This window comes from Sciurus vulgaris (assembly GCF_902686455.1).
Source record: "Sciurus vulgaris genome assembly, chromosome: 6".
Taxonomy (NCBI): Eukaryota; Metazoa; Chordata; class Mammalia; order Rodentia; family Sciuridae; genus Sciurus; species Sciurus vulgaris.
In genome coordinates, this window is record NC_136466.1 from 112,987,472 (window position 1) to 113,008,021 (window position 20,550).

The 20,550-nt window shown below is 37.6% G+C and overlaps 2 protein-coding genes across 4 annotated transcripts in view; both read left to right on the forward strand.

The window, feature by feature from the left end:
- Window positions 1-10,757, forward strand: part of POLK (DNA polymerase kappa) — a gene marked incomplete at its 3' end in the record, with an annotated part of 101,656 nt that extends 90,899 nt beyond the window's left edge. The window contains exons 17-18 of the transcript XR_013764694.1: window positions 8,556-8,659; window positions 10,724-10,757. The remainder of the gene's footprint in view (window positions 1-8,555; window positions 8,660-10,723) is intronic.
- The window catches only part of ANKDD1B (ankyrin repeat and death domain containing 1B), a gene marked incomplete at its 5' end in the record, with an annotated part of 89,753 nt that overhangs the window by 19,928 nt on the left and 49,275 nt on the right, over window positions 1-20,550 (forward strand). For 2 of the 3 annotated variants that reach the window (XM_079145219.1, XM_079145218.1), the window contains 4 exons: window positions 8,556-8,659; window positions 10,724-10,822; window positions 18,373-18,471; window positions 18,578-18,682. In XM_079145219.1, coding sequence (XP_079001345.1) covers window positions 8,612-8,659; window positions 10,724-10,822; window positions 18,373-18,471; window positions 18,578-18,682 — 351 coding nt within the window. The remainder of the gene's footprint in view (window positions 1-8,555; window positions 8,660-10,723; window positions 10,823-18,372; window positions 18,472-18,577; window positions 18,683-20,550) is intronic. The other variant, XM_079145220.1, reaches the window with a different exon arrangement.

Genomic DNA, 20,550 nt, shown 5'->3' on the forward strand with positions numbered 1-20,550 from the left:
TTATTCTCTTAATAGTACTTTTCATAGAGTGAAAGTTCTTTTTAATTTTTTTTTTAGTTGTCAATGGAACTTTATTTTATTTATTTATATGTGGTGCTGAGAATCAAACCCAGTGCCCTACACATGACAGGCAAGTGCTCTACCATTGAGCCACAACCCCAGCCCCAAGTGAAAGTTTTATGTTTTGGTGAAGACTAATTTATCACTTTTACCTTTTATTGTCATTGTTATTCCTAACATGCCCAACCTCAGGCAATGAAGTTTTTCTCCTCTTTTCTTCTTAAAGCTTATAGTTTTGTGTTTTACATTTATGTCTGTCATCCATTTTGAACTAATTTTTGTATAAGGTATGAAGTTTGCATCAAGGTCCATATTTCTTAATATGGATATCTAATTGTTCAAATAGCATTTGTTGAAAGTGTTATCCTTTTTCCATTGTCAAAGCTTGCAAACCCTTGTCAAAAATCAGTTGGTCATACTGTGCATCTGTTTCTAGATTCTGTATTTTATTTTGTTGATCTGTATATTTCTTTCTTTTCCAATATTCTGCTGTATTGATTATCGCAGATTTAAAATACCATTGAGTACAATGACACTTCTAACTTAATTCTTCTTTTTCAAAGTTTCTTTGGCCTCTCAAAGTTTTTTGCTTCTCTTTATAAACTTTGGAAGTAGCTTGTCTGTAACTACAAATGGCATTGCATTAAATTTATAGATTGATTTGTGGAGAATTGACATCTATGATTTTCAATCTGTCAATCCATGAATCCATGATTTACCTTTTCATTTATTTAGTCTTTGATTTCTTTCATTGACCTTTCGTATTTCTGTAGTATTGAGAAACTGTACATGTTTTGTTGGATTTATATGCAAGTATTTTTATTTTTTGATAAATTATAAATTGTTTTTTATTTTATTAATTAATGTATTTATTTATACTGAGGATTGAACCCTGGGCTCTTTCCACTGAGCTACATCCCCAACCCTTTTTATTTTTTATTTGAGACAGGGTCTCACTAAGTTCCTGAGACAGGCCTCAAACTTGGCAATCCTCCTGCCTCAGCCTCCCAAGTCACTGGGATTACAGGTGTGTGCCACTGCACCTGGTATAAATTGTGTTTTTAAAATTTTAGCTTTATTTGTTGACTGTCAGTGTATAGAAATATGATTGATATTTATGTGTTTACCTTGTATAATGGAGCCTTGCTAAACTAACTAACTTTATAGACATTTTATACATTCCTTTGAACTTTTTTGTGCAATCAGGTTGTCTGAAACTATAGCAGAGATAGTTTTATTTCTTTTCAATCTATATGCCTTTTTACTTACTTATTCCAATTTATTTAAATGGAGTAGTGAGAGTGGGAATCTCTTTTTATTCCTAAACTTAGGGAAAAAGAAAATGTTCAGACTTTTATGATTAAATGTGATATTGACTGTCAGTTTTTTGTATTTCCTCTTTATCAGATTAAAGAAGTTTCCTTTTATTCCTAATCAGCTGAGAAAGATTTGGGTGTTTTGGTTTGTCTGTTTTGTTTTAAATTGTTTTTTTTTTCATGAATGGGTGTTGAATTTTTCGAAGTATTTTTTGCCTCAATTAATATGATCATGTGGTTTTCCTTAGGCTATTATATGATAGATTCCATAATGGATTTCCAAATATTGAATGTATTCTTGGGATAAGCCCCTCTTGATCATCATGTATTACACCATTTTATATATCATTGGATTTGAGTTGATTATTTTTTGAGAAGTTTTGCATACTGTCTTCATGGGGGTTTTAGAATCAAAGCAATGCTGTCTCTTAAAATGAGTTGGGAAGAGTTGCCTCCTCTTCTGTTTTATAAAAGAGATTGTGTAGATCAGGTGTTATTCTTTAAGTGTTTGGAAAATTTCACCAATGAAACCACATGAGCATAGAGATTTTTGTTGTGGAATATTTTAAATTACAAACCTAATTTCTTTAATTGTTATAGAATTATTCAGGTTATATAATCTTGAGTGAATTTTGGTATGTTATATTTGGAAAAATATTTCATTTCATCTAAAATTATTCCGTTTCATTGTTGAATTTATGTGGGTGGAGCTATTCATAATATTCCCTTATTGTTTTTTAAAGTCTATGGGTTCTGGGCTGGGGAGATAGCTCAGTCGGTAGAGTGGTTGCGTTGCAAGCATAAGTCCCTGAGTTCCATCCCTAGCACTGAAAAAAAAAAAAAAATAGTCTATGGGGTCTGTAGTGCTATACCTTCTTTTATTCCTAACATTGGTAATTTGTGTCTCCTCTCTTTTTTCTTGGTCAGTCTGTCTAGGTGTTTATTGGTTCATTGATGTTTTCAAATTACTAGCTTTTGTATTCGTTGATTTTTGTTTTTTATTTTTATTTTTCAATCCATTGGTTATTGCTTTTACCTGTGTTACATTTCTTCTGTCTACTTGCTTTAGGTATTTATTTTGCCCTTCTCCTTTCACTTTCTTAAGGTGTTAAGACCTTGCTTCTTTTCTAATGTAATCATTTAATGCTATGAATTTCCCTCTAAATACTACATCCCACACATTTTGACATATTTTAATTTTCATTCAGTTCAAAATAGTTTCTACTTTCCTTTGGAGCTTTTTTTTTTTTTATTCATGATTCAATTTAAAAACAAGAAGAAGTAAAAAAAAAAAAAAAAAAAAAAAAAAAAAAAAAAAAAAAGATCTGATAATGCCAGACCTACATTCCCTAGCAATATTCTTCTGGAGCTGGGCAAAACCCATACACCCCCCCACCCTCCCATCCATCCATCAAATATTTATTGAACACCCACTAACATGAGTAACATGAGGTACTTCCTTACTTCAGCTTTCTCATGGAATTTGTATTCTGGTGAAAGAAACAATGAACAAGTGAACAAACATAATGTCAAGAAATAGGAAGAAAATGAAGAGAGGCATGGTATAAAGGGTGAGTGACAGGAGAAAGAGGATTGTATGGTCAGATATGAGTTTTCACAGCTAGTATCATTTGAGTAGGGACCTGAATGAAATGAGGGAGGGAGTCTCAACTTGTTTTCTAGTTCAGCAAGGTTCCCTCCTCTCCTGTCCCTTTTTCCTTATACTTGCCCAGCTCCTGAAGGCATTGGAGTTTTGACACCTAAAGAATTAACTGTTTGATCACCTAACCTTTCCTTGATAGTACACATTGCAACTGACAAAAGCATATATTGTAAGATATTCCTACAAATATTACATAGCGAAGTTGAAAATTGATGTTTATGATTCATCTGGGTCATTTTCTCAACTCTGTCACCTAGTAGCTGAAAGTAATCAGTGGTGTGCTGATTAATGTTTGACTACTAGCTCTCTGGGCTTGAAGAGAGAGAAGTCCTTTTTGTAGCACTTTCCAATTTCCTTCGTGTACTTCTTCCTCCTAGCTGGTTTCAACCTGAAATATGATATCACTGAACACAGTTGGGAATATGCAATCAATTCTTTTAAGACTGTAGGAGCTAGCTCCTGCACACCCAAAAGTAGGTTTTATGATCCCCATTTCATAAATTAGGATACTATAATTCAGAATTGTTACAAGATTATATAATCAGTAAATTATGAAAAAGTCATTGAACACCTTGAACTCCTAAAGATTCTGATGTAATTGACTTGGGCTGAAAACCTGACATGGATTTTTTTTCTTTGTGAAACTAGAGCTAAGAACTATTGAGTTAATGAATCAAAAGTCTTTTATGGGCTGGGGAGATACCTCAGTTGGTAGAGTGCTCACCTTGCAAGCACAAGGCCCTAGATTCAATCCCCAGCACCGCAAAAAAAAAAAAAAAAAAAGTCTTTTATGATGCTCCCTACTGTCTAGGAAGCAATCTTAAAATTCATTTTCCTTATAGATTGTAATAGAAAAGGGGAAAGATAGTCAACTTAAGGGACAAAAGAGAATAGAATCCGTGTGTCATATTTCAGGACATAGTAGTGTCTTCATTTGTCTTGGATCATACCAAAGAGGGACAAGGACATGGAAGATGAACTTGTGTCCCATTATATTAATACACAGGGATAAAGAGGCTAGAGCGGTATGGGAACCAGGAGAGGGAGCTGAGACAAGTCTGGCCTCACTGGCAGAAAGCTTTAGCTAAAGCATATGACGGAGTGGGTGATTTGATTCTCCACTTCAGCAGTATACCCTCAAACTCATACCCTGGACATATGGGGTGTTCGAAAGCTCGGGGGTTTGATTCTGACTTCCTGGGACAGTTTAATCACTGATTATCTTTTAAGACATAAGCAAGTGATTTAACTTTTAAATCTGTTTTGAAATTTCATATGAGGATGGGGATGAAAATTCTTATGCCATCAGATATTTTATTTTATAAAAACCTTCTCAGACTCCAACATTTGTAGGTAAAGCAGAGGAGGAAGAACCAGTATAGGAGACTGGAAAGCAGCAAGTGGTTGCAAGGCGACTGTGGTCCTTGGTGTCAAAGTCAGTCAAGGGTTCATGGTGGAGAAGTCATGACTGGATTTTGGCAAGATGGAGCAACTCAGTGGAGTGGAGGGGAAAAAAATGTCTGATAAGCTTAGATGAGACTGTGAGATAAATAAATTGAGATAGCATTTATACAACACTTACAAGTAAGTGTGGGGTAATGGGAAATTGAAAATGAAGGAATGTGAACTCAAGGGAGGGTTGAATGTTCTCTAATATGTGAATGCTAACCCATAACAAGGGAGGGTAGGGAGGGTAGGGAGGGAAGTATAGAAGTTCATTGGATTAGACAGAAGGGAATGAAGCAAAGGGAGGGGTGATGGGAATAGGAAAGACAGTAGAATGACTCGGACATAAGTTTCATATGCTCATATGAATACATGACCAGTGTAACTCCATATCATGTACAACCACAAGAATGGGATCAGAACTGGAAGGGGTTGCACTCCAGGTATGTAAAATATGTCAAAATATGCCCTACTGTCATATATAGATAAAAAAATAAAATTAACCCTAAATAATAAGGACTTGACTGAGGGAGTTCACCCCTTTTTGCCTTCCTACCTTCTGCCATGTGAGGGCATAACACTTACAACAAGGTGCATCTTAGAAGCAAAGATCAGCCTCCATACAACTGAACCTGCTAGCACCTTGATCTTGGCCTTTTCTGCATATAGAGAACAGTGAGAAATCAATTTCTGTTCTTTATAAATTACCCAGTCTCACATTTCTCATAGAAACAGAAAAAGCAATCATAAAATTCATCTGGAAGAGCAAAAGACCCAGAATAGCCAAAGTAGTCCTGGGCAGGAAGAGTGATGCAGGAGGTATCACAATACCAGACCTTAAACTCTACTACAGAGCAATAGTAACAAAAATGGGAAGGTATTGGCACCAAAATAGACAGGTAGACCAATGGTACAGAATAGAGGACACAGAGACATACCCACATAAGTACAGTTATCTCATACTAGACAAAGGTGCCGAAAACATGTAGTGGAGAAAAGATAACCTCTTCAACAAATGATGCTGGCAAAACTGGAAATCCATATGCACTAAAATGAAATTAAACCTCTATCTCTCACCCTGTACAAAACTCAACTCAAAATGGATCAAGGATCTAGGAATTAGACCCGAGACCCTTCACCAAATAGAAGAAAAAGTAGGCCCAAATCTCCATCACATTGGCTTAGGACCAGACTTCCTTAACAAGACCCCCCATAGCACAAGAAATAAAAGCAAGAATCAATAAATGGGATAGATTCAAACTAAAAAGCTTTTTCTCAGCATAGGAAACCATCAATAATGTGAAAAGAGAGCCTACAGAGTGGGAGAAAATCTTTTCCACACACACTTCAGACAGAGTACTCATCTCCAAAGTTTATAAAGAACTTGAAAAACTTTACACCCAAAATACAAAGAACCCAATCGATAAATGGACTAAGGAAATGGGCAGACACTTCACAGAAAGAGATATGCAGGTCATCAACAAATATATGGAAAAGTGCTCATCATCCCTAGTAATTAGAGAAATGCAAACTAAAACCAACTTAAGATTTCATGTAACTCTAATTAGAATGGCTATTATCAAGAACAGAGCAATAATAAGTGTTGGCATGAATGTGGGGGAAAAGTCACACTCATACATTGCTGGTGGAGTTGCAAATTGGTGCAGCCACTCTGGAAAGCAGTACAGAGGTTCCTCAGAAAACTTGGAATGGACCCACCATTTGACCCAGCTATCCCACTCCTCAGTTTATACCCAAAGGACTTAAAATCAGCATACTGCAGTGATGCAGCCACATCAATGTTCATAGCAGCGCAATTCACAATAGTTAGATTGTGGATCCAACTGAGATGCCCTTCAACTGATGAATGGATAAAGAAACTGTGGTATATATACACAATGGAATATTACTCAGCCATAAAGAAGAATAAAATTATGGCATTTGCTGGTAAATGATGAAGTTGGAAAATATCATGCTACGTGAAATAGGCCAAGCCCAAAAAACCAAAGTCCAAATGTTTTTTCTGATAAGTGCATGACAATATATAATGAGGGAGGGTGGGGGGGGAAGAGAAGAATGAAGGAACTTTGGATGGCATAGAGGAAAATAGGGTGGGAGGGGGTGGGGACAGAAAGATAGTAGAATGAAACAGACAGTATTACCCTATGTATATGTATGATTACATGAATGGTGTCAATCTACATTGTGTACAACCGTAGAAAAGAAAAGTTGTACCCCATTTGTGTACAATGAATCAAAATGCAGTCTGTAAAAATAAAGATTTTAATGAAAAAATAAATAAAATAATAAATAAATAAATTACCCAGTCTCAGATATGTTGTTATAGTAACAGAAACACACAGATATCATGGACTCTAAACAGCATAAGGAAGGAAGGACCTAGTGATGAATAATATGAAAAGATGGTTGAATAATGTATAGACAAACTTGATGAGGTTTCAGAATTTCTGGACTTGAACTGGAGCAGGTGAGTGAATGGATGAGAAGTAGTGGTCAGAGAATGGGATTCTTGAAGTGAGGATATCAGAGGCAGTTTAGTTTGATAATTAGGTCAAGAATGTATCCCTGGGGTTGGGGTTCAATGGTAGTGCACCTGCCTAGCACACATGAGGCCCTGGGTTTGATCTTCAGTGCCACATAAAAATAAAAATAAAGGTATTGTGTTTACCTACAACTAAAAAATACATATATTTTTTAAAAAAGAATGTGTTCCAGAAATTTGATCTGGAGGTCAGATGAGAGAAAGATTATCAGACTTGAGGGAGTTGGGGAACTAAGTGGCCAAGGTGTTGGGCTAATCATCTACTAGGATGTTGAAGTTGTCTAGGAAGGTGACAAGAGTAGGGATGGGAAGCAGGAGAGTGATCAGGTGATAGAAAGAACAAACACGTAAATCTGTATTCATCCAGACAAAATATCATAGATTGGGCAGCTTAAACTACAGACATTTGTTTTCTCACACATCTGGAGACTAGAAGTCAAAGATCACTGTGTCAGCAGGTTGGTTTCCTCTCAGCTCTCTCCTTGTAGATGGCCTCCTTCTCTCCATCTTTTCATGATCTTTTCTTGGTGTATGTCTGTGTCCCAATCTTCTCTTTTTGTAGGTAAAGGAGTCATATCAGGTTAGAATCTACCTGTGTAGCCTTATTTTACCTTATTACTTCTTTAAAGGCCTTATCTCCAAATAAGCCACATTCTGAAGTACTAGGGGTCAGATTTCTAACACATGAATTTTGGAAGGACATAGTTTAGCCCATAATAGTATCTTCCATGAAGATACTCCTTGTTCTTTGACTAGACTTGGCAGTGTTCTGAAGGATGTTTTTTGGAGATAGTCTATTGTTGATTCTGATTAACCTCAATTCTGATTTTATCCCCCAGGTTGGGGTTTTCCATTGAGAACCCTGTAACTCCCTTACATGACAAAACTTCAAAAAATCCCAGAATTTTCTCTATACTAGTTAATAAAGCCTGCCATCTGAATACGTATATGTGTGTGATGTGTAAAGTTTAATAGGTGTGACTCTACTTTTATGTCCTTACATATAAATGAGAATAAAATTACTTCATTCATGCTAGCCTTTGTGTGTCTTTTGTTTTAAGGTTCGTTCCTGCAGGTTAGGCATCTATGCAGAGTTCTGCAGACAAAGTTTTATCTTTGTAGGTTATAAAAGCATTTGGACTCCTCCCCACCTAATGTACAGACGTGTTACAAACGATGTCCCATGGGGAAGTCTGTGGCCACCCTGTGAGCTCCTAAGCATATATCACATTACTGACTTCAGGGTGGTCCTCATGAATAATGTTTTGTTTGAGGCCAGGGACAATGATAAGGCTGTGAAAACACTCGCAGCATGAGGAGAAGGTGGAATCCTGCAACGACAACTTTATAAAATACTGAAGTAAAGTTCCCATGTCCTAAAAAGCAGAATGTGAAAGACTCAAGCTGTTTTTTCAAGTGTTTAGAATTATTAGCTTTGCCACATGACATGCGATTTCTCTGTGGCCTCCTTCAATTCCCACAGTCATGCTTGCTTGCTCTCTTTCAGTACTGCCAAAGGAGAAAAGCTTTCAGAATGCTGCTAAAAGCAATAATTTGGATCTTATGGAAAAGCTACTTGAAAAGAAGGTTAACATTAATGCTGTGAACAATGTGAGTAGAAGTCACAAACGTGACAAGTGACTATTCTAACTGGTGGCTTGGGTTTACACAGGTCAAATGAAATAATAATAAAATTTTAAAAGATTGGGCTGGCTGAGACTTGGGAGCTCTACTTGTTGCTAATTCCAGAGTATTTAAGTGAAATGTGAAATCAGGTGGTAGAAAAGGCTCTGGATGTTTTAATTTATCTTATGAAAGGGGGAATGCAAAATCTTTATGCACATCTGTGCAAAATCTGTGGGTAGCAGTAGAACCCATTGTCAGAGTTATGGACTTGGTCCTAGACTGTTCCCTGTGGATCATTTTGACCTCACATAGTCTGTAAAGGCAGAACATCTTTTGCTGTACAATCTGGGTTGTTTCTCTTCAACAATGTCCTTTGTGGTTGGGTTTTCAAGTTTAAAATCCAAAGGAGTGTGTGGATTTTCATTGTACTGTTTTTGAAATACAGAGTACAGACATATTGGGCAGTGAGACCTTTTCTGAAACCTGGCTCTTCCTTGCTTTTTTTTTTTTTTTTTTTTTTTTTTGTGGTGCTGGCAATCAAACCCAGGGCCCTGTGCTTGCAAGGCAAGCACTTTACCAACTGAGCTATCTCCCCAGCCCTCCTTGCTTGTTCTTTAAGTGCCTGGATTTTGGAATAGAAGTCCACTGTCAGAAACATGGATTCCCTACTGCTTGATTTTGTGAGACTTTCTTGACAGCCCCTTAATACAAGATATATCAAAGTGAACAGGTTAGGAGCTGATCAAAACGCTTAGGATAATTATTGGAGTAGTTCAAGATGGGGTAGCAAAGGTGGATTTAGTGCTAAATGAAGCATAAGTTTCCAGGTCCTTTTCCAGGCCCTTCCTCCTTCTCCTTCATTTTCTCCTTATTTTTCTCTTCCTCCTCCTTCTCCTCTTGACCTCCTTATTCTTTTCTTTTCTTTTTTTTAACCAGGGATTGAACTCAGGGGTGCTTAACCACTGAGCCACATCTCCAGCCCAGTTTTTAATTTTTAATTTTGAGACAGGGTTTCGGTAAGTTGCTCAGGGCCTTGCTAAATTGCTGAGGCTGGCTTTGAACTTGAGATCCTTCTGCCTCAGCCTCCCAAGCTTCTGGGATCACAACAAACATTGGAGTTTTATTCAGCCATATAGAAAAATGAAGTTATGCAGTTTGCAGGAAAATGGGTGGAACTTGAGAACATTATGTTAAACAGAATAAACCAAACTTAGAAAGCTGAGGGTCATATGTTTTTCCCTTATAAATGGAAGATAGAGAGCAAAAAGGAAAAAAAAAATGTGGGGAGAACCCTCATGAAAATAGAAGGCAGACCAATAGAGTAGAGGAAAGTGTCCATGGGCTAGAAGAGGAGAGGTACTGGGGAATGAAATTGACCAAATTATATTGTTATAGAGTGTGCTAATACAAATATGTAACAACACAAATTCCACTATTATGTGTAATTATAATGCACTATTAAAAAGAAAAGTAAGAGATGAGGCCTCCTGGAAGAAAGTTAAGTCACTGGGGGTATGCCCTGGAGGGGACATTGGAACCCTAGCTTCTCCATTCTTTCTAACTTTGCTTCTGGGCCACCTTCAAATGCGTACATTTGTTCCACCATGTACTTCCTGCCATGATGTTCTGCCTCATATTGGGCCCAGAAACAGTGGAGCCAAGTGGCCATGGACTGAAACCATGAGCCAAATTAATCTTTCCTTTTTATACGTTATCTCAGGTATTTTGTTGCAGTGATGGAAAGCTGACTAACATATTCTGAGCAGAAAAAAATCATTATTAATGATTGCATACAGGAAAAAATACAACTTTTGCTGTCTGAATGCAATCCATTATATTGGTGTACCCTTCAGCATGTTGCCAAATTCTCTGTCATCTGATAATAGATGACAGGATTCTGCTGAACAAGGTTCTTATAATTTTTACAGCGAAAAGTGGAGCTAAATGTGCAAATACTCAACAGAAAATTATGGTAATTCAAGAAACAGGAACCCTAAAAACCGTTAAATAATGATCAGATGACCAAGGACACAAATTATGTTTCCTCAGATGAACCGCACAGCCTTGCATTTTGCAGTGGGGGGAAATCATTTATCTGCGGTGGATTTCTTATTGAATCACAAGGCCAGGGTCGACATTGCTGATAAGGTAAGCTCATCTTGAGTTGGCAGAATGATCTATAGCATAACCAATGTATAGGGAGAATCTGATCACTCTAATCTGATCATTTCACATGCCTACAAAATACTTCCATTGACAATGTACATTTTGAAGAGATCTCTTTAGAGAATATATATATCATTTGGTGACTAAATTGTTTACACATTACCTCCAGGACTTGGGCTTTACTTATTTTCCCGTATTGACTTTATGGCCATTAGCATGCATTTACAAGAACATGATAGTTGTCTAGACCCTAATCTGGCACATGGAAGACAGAAGCTAACTGGCCCCAGGGACAATAAATCTAGACTTTGCCCTGTGGACTTTGATAATAAATAAAACTTACTAAATACATACTATGAGCCAGGCTCAAGTAGTAGGACTTTAGTATTTAATGCTGCTTCCCAGTTAACCTTATGATAAAAGTATTGCAATACTTAGTTTACAGGTAGGAAGACTCAGACACAGATTAAATATCTTGCCCCTTCAAATTATATCTAAGAAGGCGGGATTTGAACCCAGTTTGTCTGATTCCAGAGACCATGCTGTTAGCTACCAGTCAACTTAATTACTTGTTTGCCTAGATTTCAAAACCCACCCTAAGGATTCCCACCTTCATTTAATGCTTTCTCATGGCACAAGGAAACCAGCTGTAGAGATTCAACATCATGTTTACCATCTCTAGTTACAGAAGATGATAGACTTATAAAGATCTTGAATCTTAATTAATTCCATGGACTATGGTTCTCAAATTGACTGTTCAGAAGGTTCTTCCAGAGCTATTTTATCTTCTCTCTGAACTGGGAGTCCCTGGAGGGTAAGGCTCAGCATGGCTTTACCTTCATATCTCATAGGGGTTAGGTTTAGTGTGTGCTAAGTAAATGTTTGGAAGATAAATGAAGTCAGCTGTTCCAGTTAGCATTAACCAGTTTTGTTAATGATCATACACAAGATGTAGACTTGATGATGGTGGGAGTTTCTCTTTGTGTCACCATCCCTTTCTAGTTTATTGCTGCGATATTGGTAGGTGAGTCTATTGTTGTGTAACAAAATCAAAATTAAAAAATACCACTGAAAGCACTCTGACTTTGTGAGTATAATTAGTTGTTTTAGTGGCTATAGTAATTAACAGATGTGTCCTTCAGGTCTGGAAATTATAATTTGATTATTTTGCATATTACTTAACCTGCAAACGATGCATTGGTAATAGATCAGACATTGAAAACCTGATACACTATCTTTCTGTTTTTTCTTTAATTTTTAAATTCGCATACTGTATAATTACTTTCTTTTTGGTGTACAGTTCTATGACTTTTAATACATTTATGGATTAATGTAATCACCACAATCAATATGAAGATCAAAGTGGCTGGGCATGTAGGTCAGTGGTAGAATGTGTAATTAGCATACAAGGCCCTGGGTTCAATCCCCAGCACCACAAAAAATGCAGACAGTTGCAATATCCAGAAATTTCCTTCATTCTGCCTCTTTGTAGCCAAAGCACTCTCAAGGATATGTCCATGAGAATGACACATAAATGATATCATTATAGTATATTACCTTATGAGACCAGCTTCTTTCATTCTGTAAAATGACTGAAGTTCATCTGTATTGTTGTATGTGTCAAGAACTCCTCCTTTTTATTGCTAAATAGTATTCTATATAGTTTATGGATGTGGCAGAAATTTATTCACTACCATTTGAAGGACATTAGGGTTGTTTCTAGTTTTTAACTATTTTAATTAAAGCTACTATAAGTATTCACATATAAGAATTTGTTTATGCCTAGGTTTTCATTTCTCTAGTGTAAATACCCAAGAGTGAGACTGTTGGGCTAAGTAGTATATACATGCGTAACTTAGCAAGGAGCTGCCAGCCTGTTCATTAGGGTGGCTGTGCCATTTTCATTCTCACCAGCATGCAGAAGAGTTTCACTTGTTCTGCATCCTCACTGGTATTGCTGTGTCACCCCTTAATTTTAGCAATTCTCACAGCTATGTACGTATCTCATTGCAGTTTTAATTTGCGTTTCTCCAGCAGCTAATGGTACATCTTTCATGTGCTATTTGCCATTTTTATATCTTCGTTGGTGAAGCCTGTTCAGATCACTTTCCACCTGTGGTGCTGGGGTTGGAACCCAGGTCCAGATAAGCACCACCACTGAGCAATATTTCCAGCCAGATCTTTTGAACGTTTCTAAAATTCAGATTGTTTTCTTACTATGGAGTTTTAAAAAGTATATATATATTTTAGATACAAATCCTTTGTTAGTATGTGGTTTGCATTATCTTGTCACATCTCTAGCTTGTATTTTCAGTGTTTTGCCCAGAGCAAAAGTTTTTAATTCTGATGAAATACAATGTACCTATTTTTTAAAATGAATCCTAATATTGGTGTTATATGTAAAGATGATTTGCCTAAATTAAAGTTATGAAGATTTTCTCATATTTTTCTTCTAAAAATCGTACAGTCTTGTATTTTACATTTAGATCTATAGTTGCTGTGTCCTCTAACGTTTATGTGTTGGAAGTATAATCTCCAGTGCAACAGGGTTGGAAGCTCATTAGTGCATAGGGCTCTGCCCTTAGGAAGGATTAATGCTGTTATCTCAGGAGAGGGTTCTGATAAAATAGAGAGTTTGGCTGTCTTCCCCACCTCATTCTTGTGATGCCTTCTTTCGTATTATGATGTAGCAAGTAGGCCCTCACTAGATAGTTCTGTTTTCAGTCTCCCAGCCTTGAGAACCATGAGTCAATTACATTTCTGTTCATTATAATTACCCAATCTGTCATATTCTGTTATAGCAGCACAAAACAGACCAAGACAATGATCCATTCTGAGTTAATTTTAATTCAGGGTAGCAATTCTTTTTTTTTTTTTTTCTTTTTGCACATGGATGAACACTTTTTCAGTCATTTCAGTTTTCAAAACCTTTGAAGTTCTGTTCAGAACTGTCCCAGGAACTGTCTGATACTGGCAGTGGTCAACACATAATTCAGTTCCCTAAGTCTTTGTCTAATGTTGAGTTCATCCATATACAGTTCAAGGCTAAGCCCAGGAAGTTTCACCAAAGATTTTTGCAATGAATTTAATCAATCACAGTAATGTTGGTACATAACTAATAAAATGTTTTTCATAATTCATGCACTGTCATGTTTTGTCATTTCTGGAAGCTAACTTATCTGAGTGATGAGCCTCAAGTTTGATTTGATTGATCTGTCTTCTAAATTTTAACACCCATTTGCAAAGAACTAACAATTGAACCCCTTCACCATCTGTATATTCAGTGTTTATCATAAGTCTCAATGCCAATTACTGGGAATTCAACCAGAATCATGGCCATCACCTGGGAGTGTTAGAAATGCAGAATTTCAGGTCCCAACCCAGATCTTCTGACTCAGAATCTAATTTAAAAAGATTCCCCCAGTGCCAGGTGAAGTGGTGCATGTCTGTAGTCCCAGTGACTCAAGAGACTGAGGCAGGAAGATTGCAAGTTTAAGGCCAATCTCAGCGACTTAGTGAGACCTTCAGAAACTTAGCAAGATCCTGTCTCAAAATAAAAAATTTAAGAAAGAACTGGGGATGTGGCTCAGTGGTAAAGCACCCCCTGGGATAAATCCCCCATACCAAAAGGGGGAAAAAAGGATCCCCAGGTGATTGTATTTGTTATGAGATGTAGTCCTGGTTTTGAGTCTCCTGTTAACTACCTGGGGAGCAAGGACAGGGACTGTAAGATATGAGAACTATGCAAGGTATCACATGCTCAGGGTCAAATGCATGACCTCACCACTGAGGACCTCCAGAGTCAAGGTGGTTGGCATCTTTGAGTTTTGAGAAGAGGCAGACCAGATAAAAGGAATCACAGGATGCTTAGGAGATGACAAGTATCTGCTCTCTGTGTTGCTTCTCTGGAAAACTCTTCAAATTTAAGTGTTTCCCAGGGCAAGTTACTGATTTCACCTATGACCAGACTGGTAATGCAGACAACTTGTCGGTGACAGGCATTTTGTACTTTCCAGAGCCTGTGAGTCAACTGTGAGTGTAATCCATGACACTTGCTCTTAAGCATGCCAGTTTATAGGAGAAGACTTTGTTTTAGGAAGGTTCTTCTGAGGGAATTTACAGTGTACAGTGATCTCAAAGGAACAAGGGCTCCACTCAGAATTTGTGGTTTCAGAGATTCAATTCCCAGCTTATAGATTTTATAATCAGTGCTTGGAATGTTTAAACGTTGCCTGTTCAAAATTAGGAATGACCTCTTAGGGAAGAACTAGAGCTCCTATCAAAACATGATTTATCACCTGTGCAAATATTTCTGGTCTTTTATGACCATATTTAAAACCCAATTTAGTAGTACTGAATATGGAGCACTGATTTGTAGGGAAGCCTAAATCAAGAGGTGGACCTGTGGTTAGTGCACATTTTTAGAAGAACTTTAACTAGGGGTCATATGTCATTGTTCCTTGTAAAAGAGTGCAGAAGTTGTTAAGAGTTGTCTTCATACTGGAATTTTAAATAGGTAAATGGAATAACTCACTGTGTAGTGTGACAGCTGAAATGTAAATTTAATAGGATATGTACATTTAGAGCGGGGTTTGTCAACAGTGGCACTATTGACATTTTGGGCCAGATTCTTTGTTGTGGGGTTTTCTTGTGCATTGTAGATATTTAGCAGCATCCATGGCCTCTTTGCACTAAGTGCCAATATTACCCCTCCATCATTACTGTGCAAAATGTCTTGAGACACTTAAAAATGTTCCCTGGAACACAGATTTAAAATTTAAACTTCAGTAAACTGGAATTTGCTATTTCACTCATCCAACTTGAACTCTGCTGAGAATTAGAGAATACATGAATGTGATTACTGGGGAAACCAAAATAGACACTAATGGGTATATACACTTCACAAATAGAAGTATAGAAGTGCCCCACAACCAGGCCTGCTGACACATGCCTGTAATCCCAGCTACTTAGGAGTCTGAAGCAGGAGGATCACAAGTTTGAGACTACCTGGGCAAGTTAGGGAGACCCTGTCTCAAAATTTAAAAAGAAAAAAGAATTTAAAGGACTGGAGACAGGAGACACAGCTCAGTGTCACTTGCCTAGCATGTGTAAGACCTCAGTACAGGATGGGGCAGGGTGTGCCCGCAGACCCTCATTCCTTGTTTATTTACTTACACTGTGTGCATCTAACAAACAGCTTTCCTGGATCACAAGCACAGCCAATTTGGAGGACAAATGAGATGTAAGGAGATGGCTTACCTTTGGCAGGCAGTTGTATAGAGGTAATGGCTTACATTTTGATAGGAAAAAAACAAAGAGGAACTTTAAGATAAGAAATGTGAAGTTGAGAGTTAACTAAGTTGACCAACATCACAGTACTTGAAAGTGATAGGAACTGATCAGAGTTTGGGGTCAGTTCTGTTTGATCATAAAGACTACTGTGTACTGCTTTACTAACCTGGCACAGAAGGTGCAGATGAGGTTTTCTCAGTTCACTTGCCTCAGCCCACCGTCCTGAGATAGCCTGAGATAGACAGCTGGCTGCTTCCTTCCACACTTTTCTCCCTCCTAATTCATTATATTACTTGCATGCAATTGCCCAGAATAACCTGACAGGTGAGTAAGTACTGATCTGAATCTCCCTTTCAGCCTAACTCCTTTATGCACAACACATGTGCATACACTGTGCACACATCTATATAATTTTGTGCAGACAGAGTCTTTTTAGATAGATTCTATATAAATGGGAACCTTATATAATTTTTCTTTTCTGGTTTTCTTATCTTCTGTATAACATCCACCTTCTAGCGACTGTACTGAACAATCTGAGATAGGTGTGTGTTTGTTTCTGTACTTATCTGCATGCTCATGTTTCTAGGGAACATTCCTCAAGCTTATCTGACAGCAGTCACTGACACCATGGTCTAAGTAAGCCAAACAGTCTGAACAGAGAAACTGAGGTAATGGTAAAGATGCGCCATGGAATGAAGGTCTTTGTAGCTGTTGAGGCTGAGTTTGAGCTGAGGGGAGGCCTCGTTCTGACATGCATCACAGAAAGCTGTGATGTGAGCTTGCCCGCACTGCCTTGCCTCATGCTGGGTGCTGGAGCTTGCCATTCCCCGAGTCCTTTGTCTCAGACCTGTTGATGGGCAGAATTACTTAGGCGTGCTTGATTTGTTTATACTACCTAGACCCTCGATGTGTAGTTCATCTATAGGCTGACTCTGTTATACTTTAACAAGCATGTTAACCTGTTTGGATAATGTGTCTATATATGTCCTGTGCAACCCTAAATAAAATTAGATTCGTGCCTTTAGAGTTCGATCTCCAATGCCTGAATAAGCACGCTGGGAAGGGTAGGCATCATCTGTCCTCACCCTCAGTAAACCCGTCTCAGAACATCTACACATGTGATCATATCTATGTCAGTACTTCTACCCACCTACCAACCCACCTATAGATAGATACAGATACATACTTTTACACATATGGGGGTTTTGTTCACTGTATCATTTATATAAAATGGGATTATATTTTCTCTACATCTTGTTTTCCATATTCAGCAAAGCTTATGGAAATCTTTTCAAGTCCATTGTTATAGAGCTAATTCATTATTTTAATGCTTGCAAGATATAACTATTTCATAATTTATTCAACATTCCCATATTGATGAACATGGACCTTGTTGGCAGTTTTTAGTGCTAACAATATTTTCACATATGTAACATTAGGTCCTAAAAGTTTATTTTTGTGGGATAGATTCCCAAGAATGGGATTGCTAGTCGTATTTTAAATTTACATAGATATTGCCAGGCTATTAGGCAATAATGGTATCCGTGTCTTCTAACACCTCAAGAAAGCATTTTTCTATTGACATTTTTCTTATTGTTTTATTTATTTTATTAATATTATCATTATCATTATTATTATTTATTATTATTTGATGGCACTAGGTATTGAACTTAGGGCTGCTCTACCACTGAGCTACATCCCCAGCCCTTTTTACAGGGTCTCACTATGGTGCCAAGGTTGGCCTTGAACTTGCCATCCTCCTGCCTCAGCCTCCCAAGTAGCAGAGATCACAGCTTATGCTATGAAAACAGTTTTCTTTTGTTGATTTGTGAGAGTACTTCATATATTAGAGAATTGTGATTTATCTTTATTAACGATACATTTTTGTGTCATTTGTTTATTGTCTTCATTTATGTTATATCTTTCCTTTTATAAATCTGAATTAAGAGAGTATATATTATAATCTAGTTTTTGTCCTAATATATTTTCTTTTGTTTTTTGAATACAATATTAGATAACGTTCTATTTTATATTTTTTTCTAACAGAGAACCACTTGTGCCTGCATCACTTATTAAATATACCCACTTTCCCCATAAAATTGGAATTTTACTTTTCTGTGTATTAAATTATCTTTTTCTTAATTTTCAACAATCCGGTGTTAAATAGGCCTTTATTGACTGAGATAGTAGGCGGTGGCTCATTCATGTGATAGAGTCTTTTCTTCTCTCTTCTTGGGAAGCACGGCTTGACTGTAATTCACCTTGCAGCCTGGTCTGGAAGCTTTGAGATCATGCTTATGCTGGTTAGAGCTGGAGCAGACCAGAGAGCCAAGAACCAGGTAGGTCTGTGGGTTACACATGGATGTGAGCTCTCACGTCACCAGTGCAGGAGGGGGAAGTTCCAAGGCCACAGTGGTTAAGTATTCTCCATTCCGCTTTCCTCAGGATGGAATGAATGCCCTCCACTTTGCAGCTCAGAATAATAACGTGCACATTGTGGAGTACCTCATTCAAGACCTGCACCTGAAGGACCTGAACCAGCCAGATGAGGTGTGTTTGCAGTGGGGAAACAGGGTTCATATATGCCCCCACTGAACTCAGCTTTCTTCCTGCCTCTGGTGGAGCTGCCACAATAGCAAGCACAGACAGACCTGGGCTGGTCACCAGCTTCTCCATCACTGTGCAGACCACAGCACAGAAGGGAAGTGCTGCTGTTAGCAGTGACCATGGCCCTTGCATGTGGGGAAGACTGTAAGTATGGAGGAAGCACCTAGATTCCTTCTTCCTTCTCTATTCCCTCATCCAGGCCAGGATGTGGACAGTGTCCACCCCTTTTAGTATTTAGAATGTGTGCCTAAATTTTATTCTTTAATGTATGAACTTTTAAGAATGTATTTGATTCAAAGCTATTAAGTAACCAGTTATGGAATATAATGCTATTATTATACTGTATTTGTCTATATTCTTTTTCTTTTCTTAAGGATGTGAATAATAATACCAGCTACCACACTCATGAAGAGAGGGCCTGGAATATATAGATGCTCTATAAATTATCACCAAATGAATGAATGATCTCATTAATTCCAGCAGTAATCCGATAAGGGAGAAATATTTTGCTCATTTTTAGAAACTGAGTGTCTTAGAAGCAAAGTACTTGGTCCAGAGTCTCTAAACTAGAAAATGACAGAATCAGGATTTGAATCCAGGTGTGTCATCATGCTGTCCCCTCTCAGATAATAGTAGATGTTGCCTGCATGTTAAGGACTGTCTTTTCCCTGGAATATCTCCCTCCTAGGCCTTTTGAATAGAGTATATCCTTGATTTCCCAGCAGTGAATTATACTTCATGAATGAGACTTATTTTTCTCTGTGCCATGAGAATATTATTCTTCATAACATTTTGCTAGAAATTGGTCAGTACTATTTACTTCATTTCACCTCTTTTTAAAAAAATTTACATTTTCTCCTGATTTCAACCTTAGAAACAACAATAACAACAAAAACTATTTTTTTCACAGGAGATCTATAAATTTCTTTTACGTCTTTAGCATATGACAACTATACACTTACAGATGCAGATAGACAGAGGTGTTCTAGGCAGTGCCACTGTATTAGCTATGTGATTTGAAGCGAGTTCCCCAACTGCTGAAAGCCTGAGTTTCTCCATTTGTACAATGGGAATAATAAGATCTACTTCATGGTATCACCAAGATCTCTTGTGAGGGAAGTACCCCTCCCCGCCACACATACTTTAGTGGCAAACCTCCACTTTTTGATGTAGGTGGTTGATACTTCCTCAGTCTTATGTAAAAGTGCCTTTGTAAGTTAGCTTTATGCCTAGCCTCTCTACCTTCCAGTCATACATCACCCCTAAGCCATTCCTATGTAGCAATATTGGAGCAGTCACTATTGGAATGCCTTTCCACAATGATACTCACAATAATGAAGCCAGGTGACCACTGACTATAACCCATAAAACAGGAGCCAAACCACACATGGTGGTGCATGCCTGAAATCCCAGTGTCTCAGGAGGCAGAGGCAGAAGGATGGCAAGTTTAAGGCCAGCCTCAGAAAATTAGTGAGACCCTCAGCAACTTAGCAAGATCCTGTCTCAAAATAAAAAAATAAAATCTACATCTGTGGATGTAGCTCAGTGGTCAGGTGCCCCTGGGTTGAATCCCTAGTACCAAAATAATAATGATAATAAGTAAATAAATAGTATCATGAGCTAAAATAAGTATTTTCTCTTTTAAATTGTTTTCTCAGGCATTTTGTCATAGTGATGGAAAGCTGACTATTTTAGCAGGGATACAGCCTATGAATGAATTCCATTCAGTTCAATTCAGCAGATATTTTTTGAGGGCCTGTTATGTATGATACACACAATTGTTTCTCTTTCCCCTCTCAGTGAACTCTGAT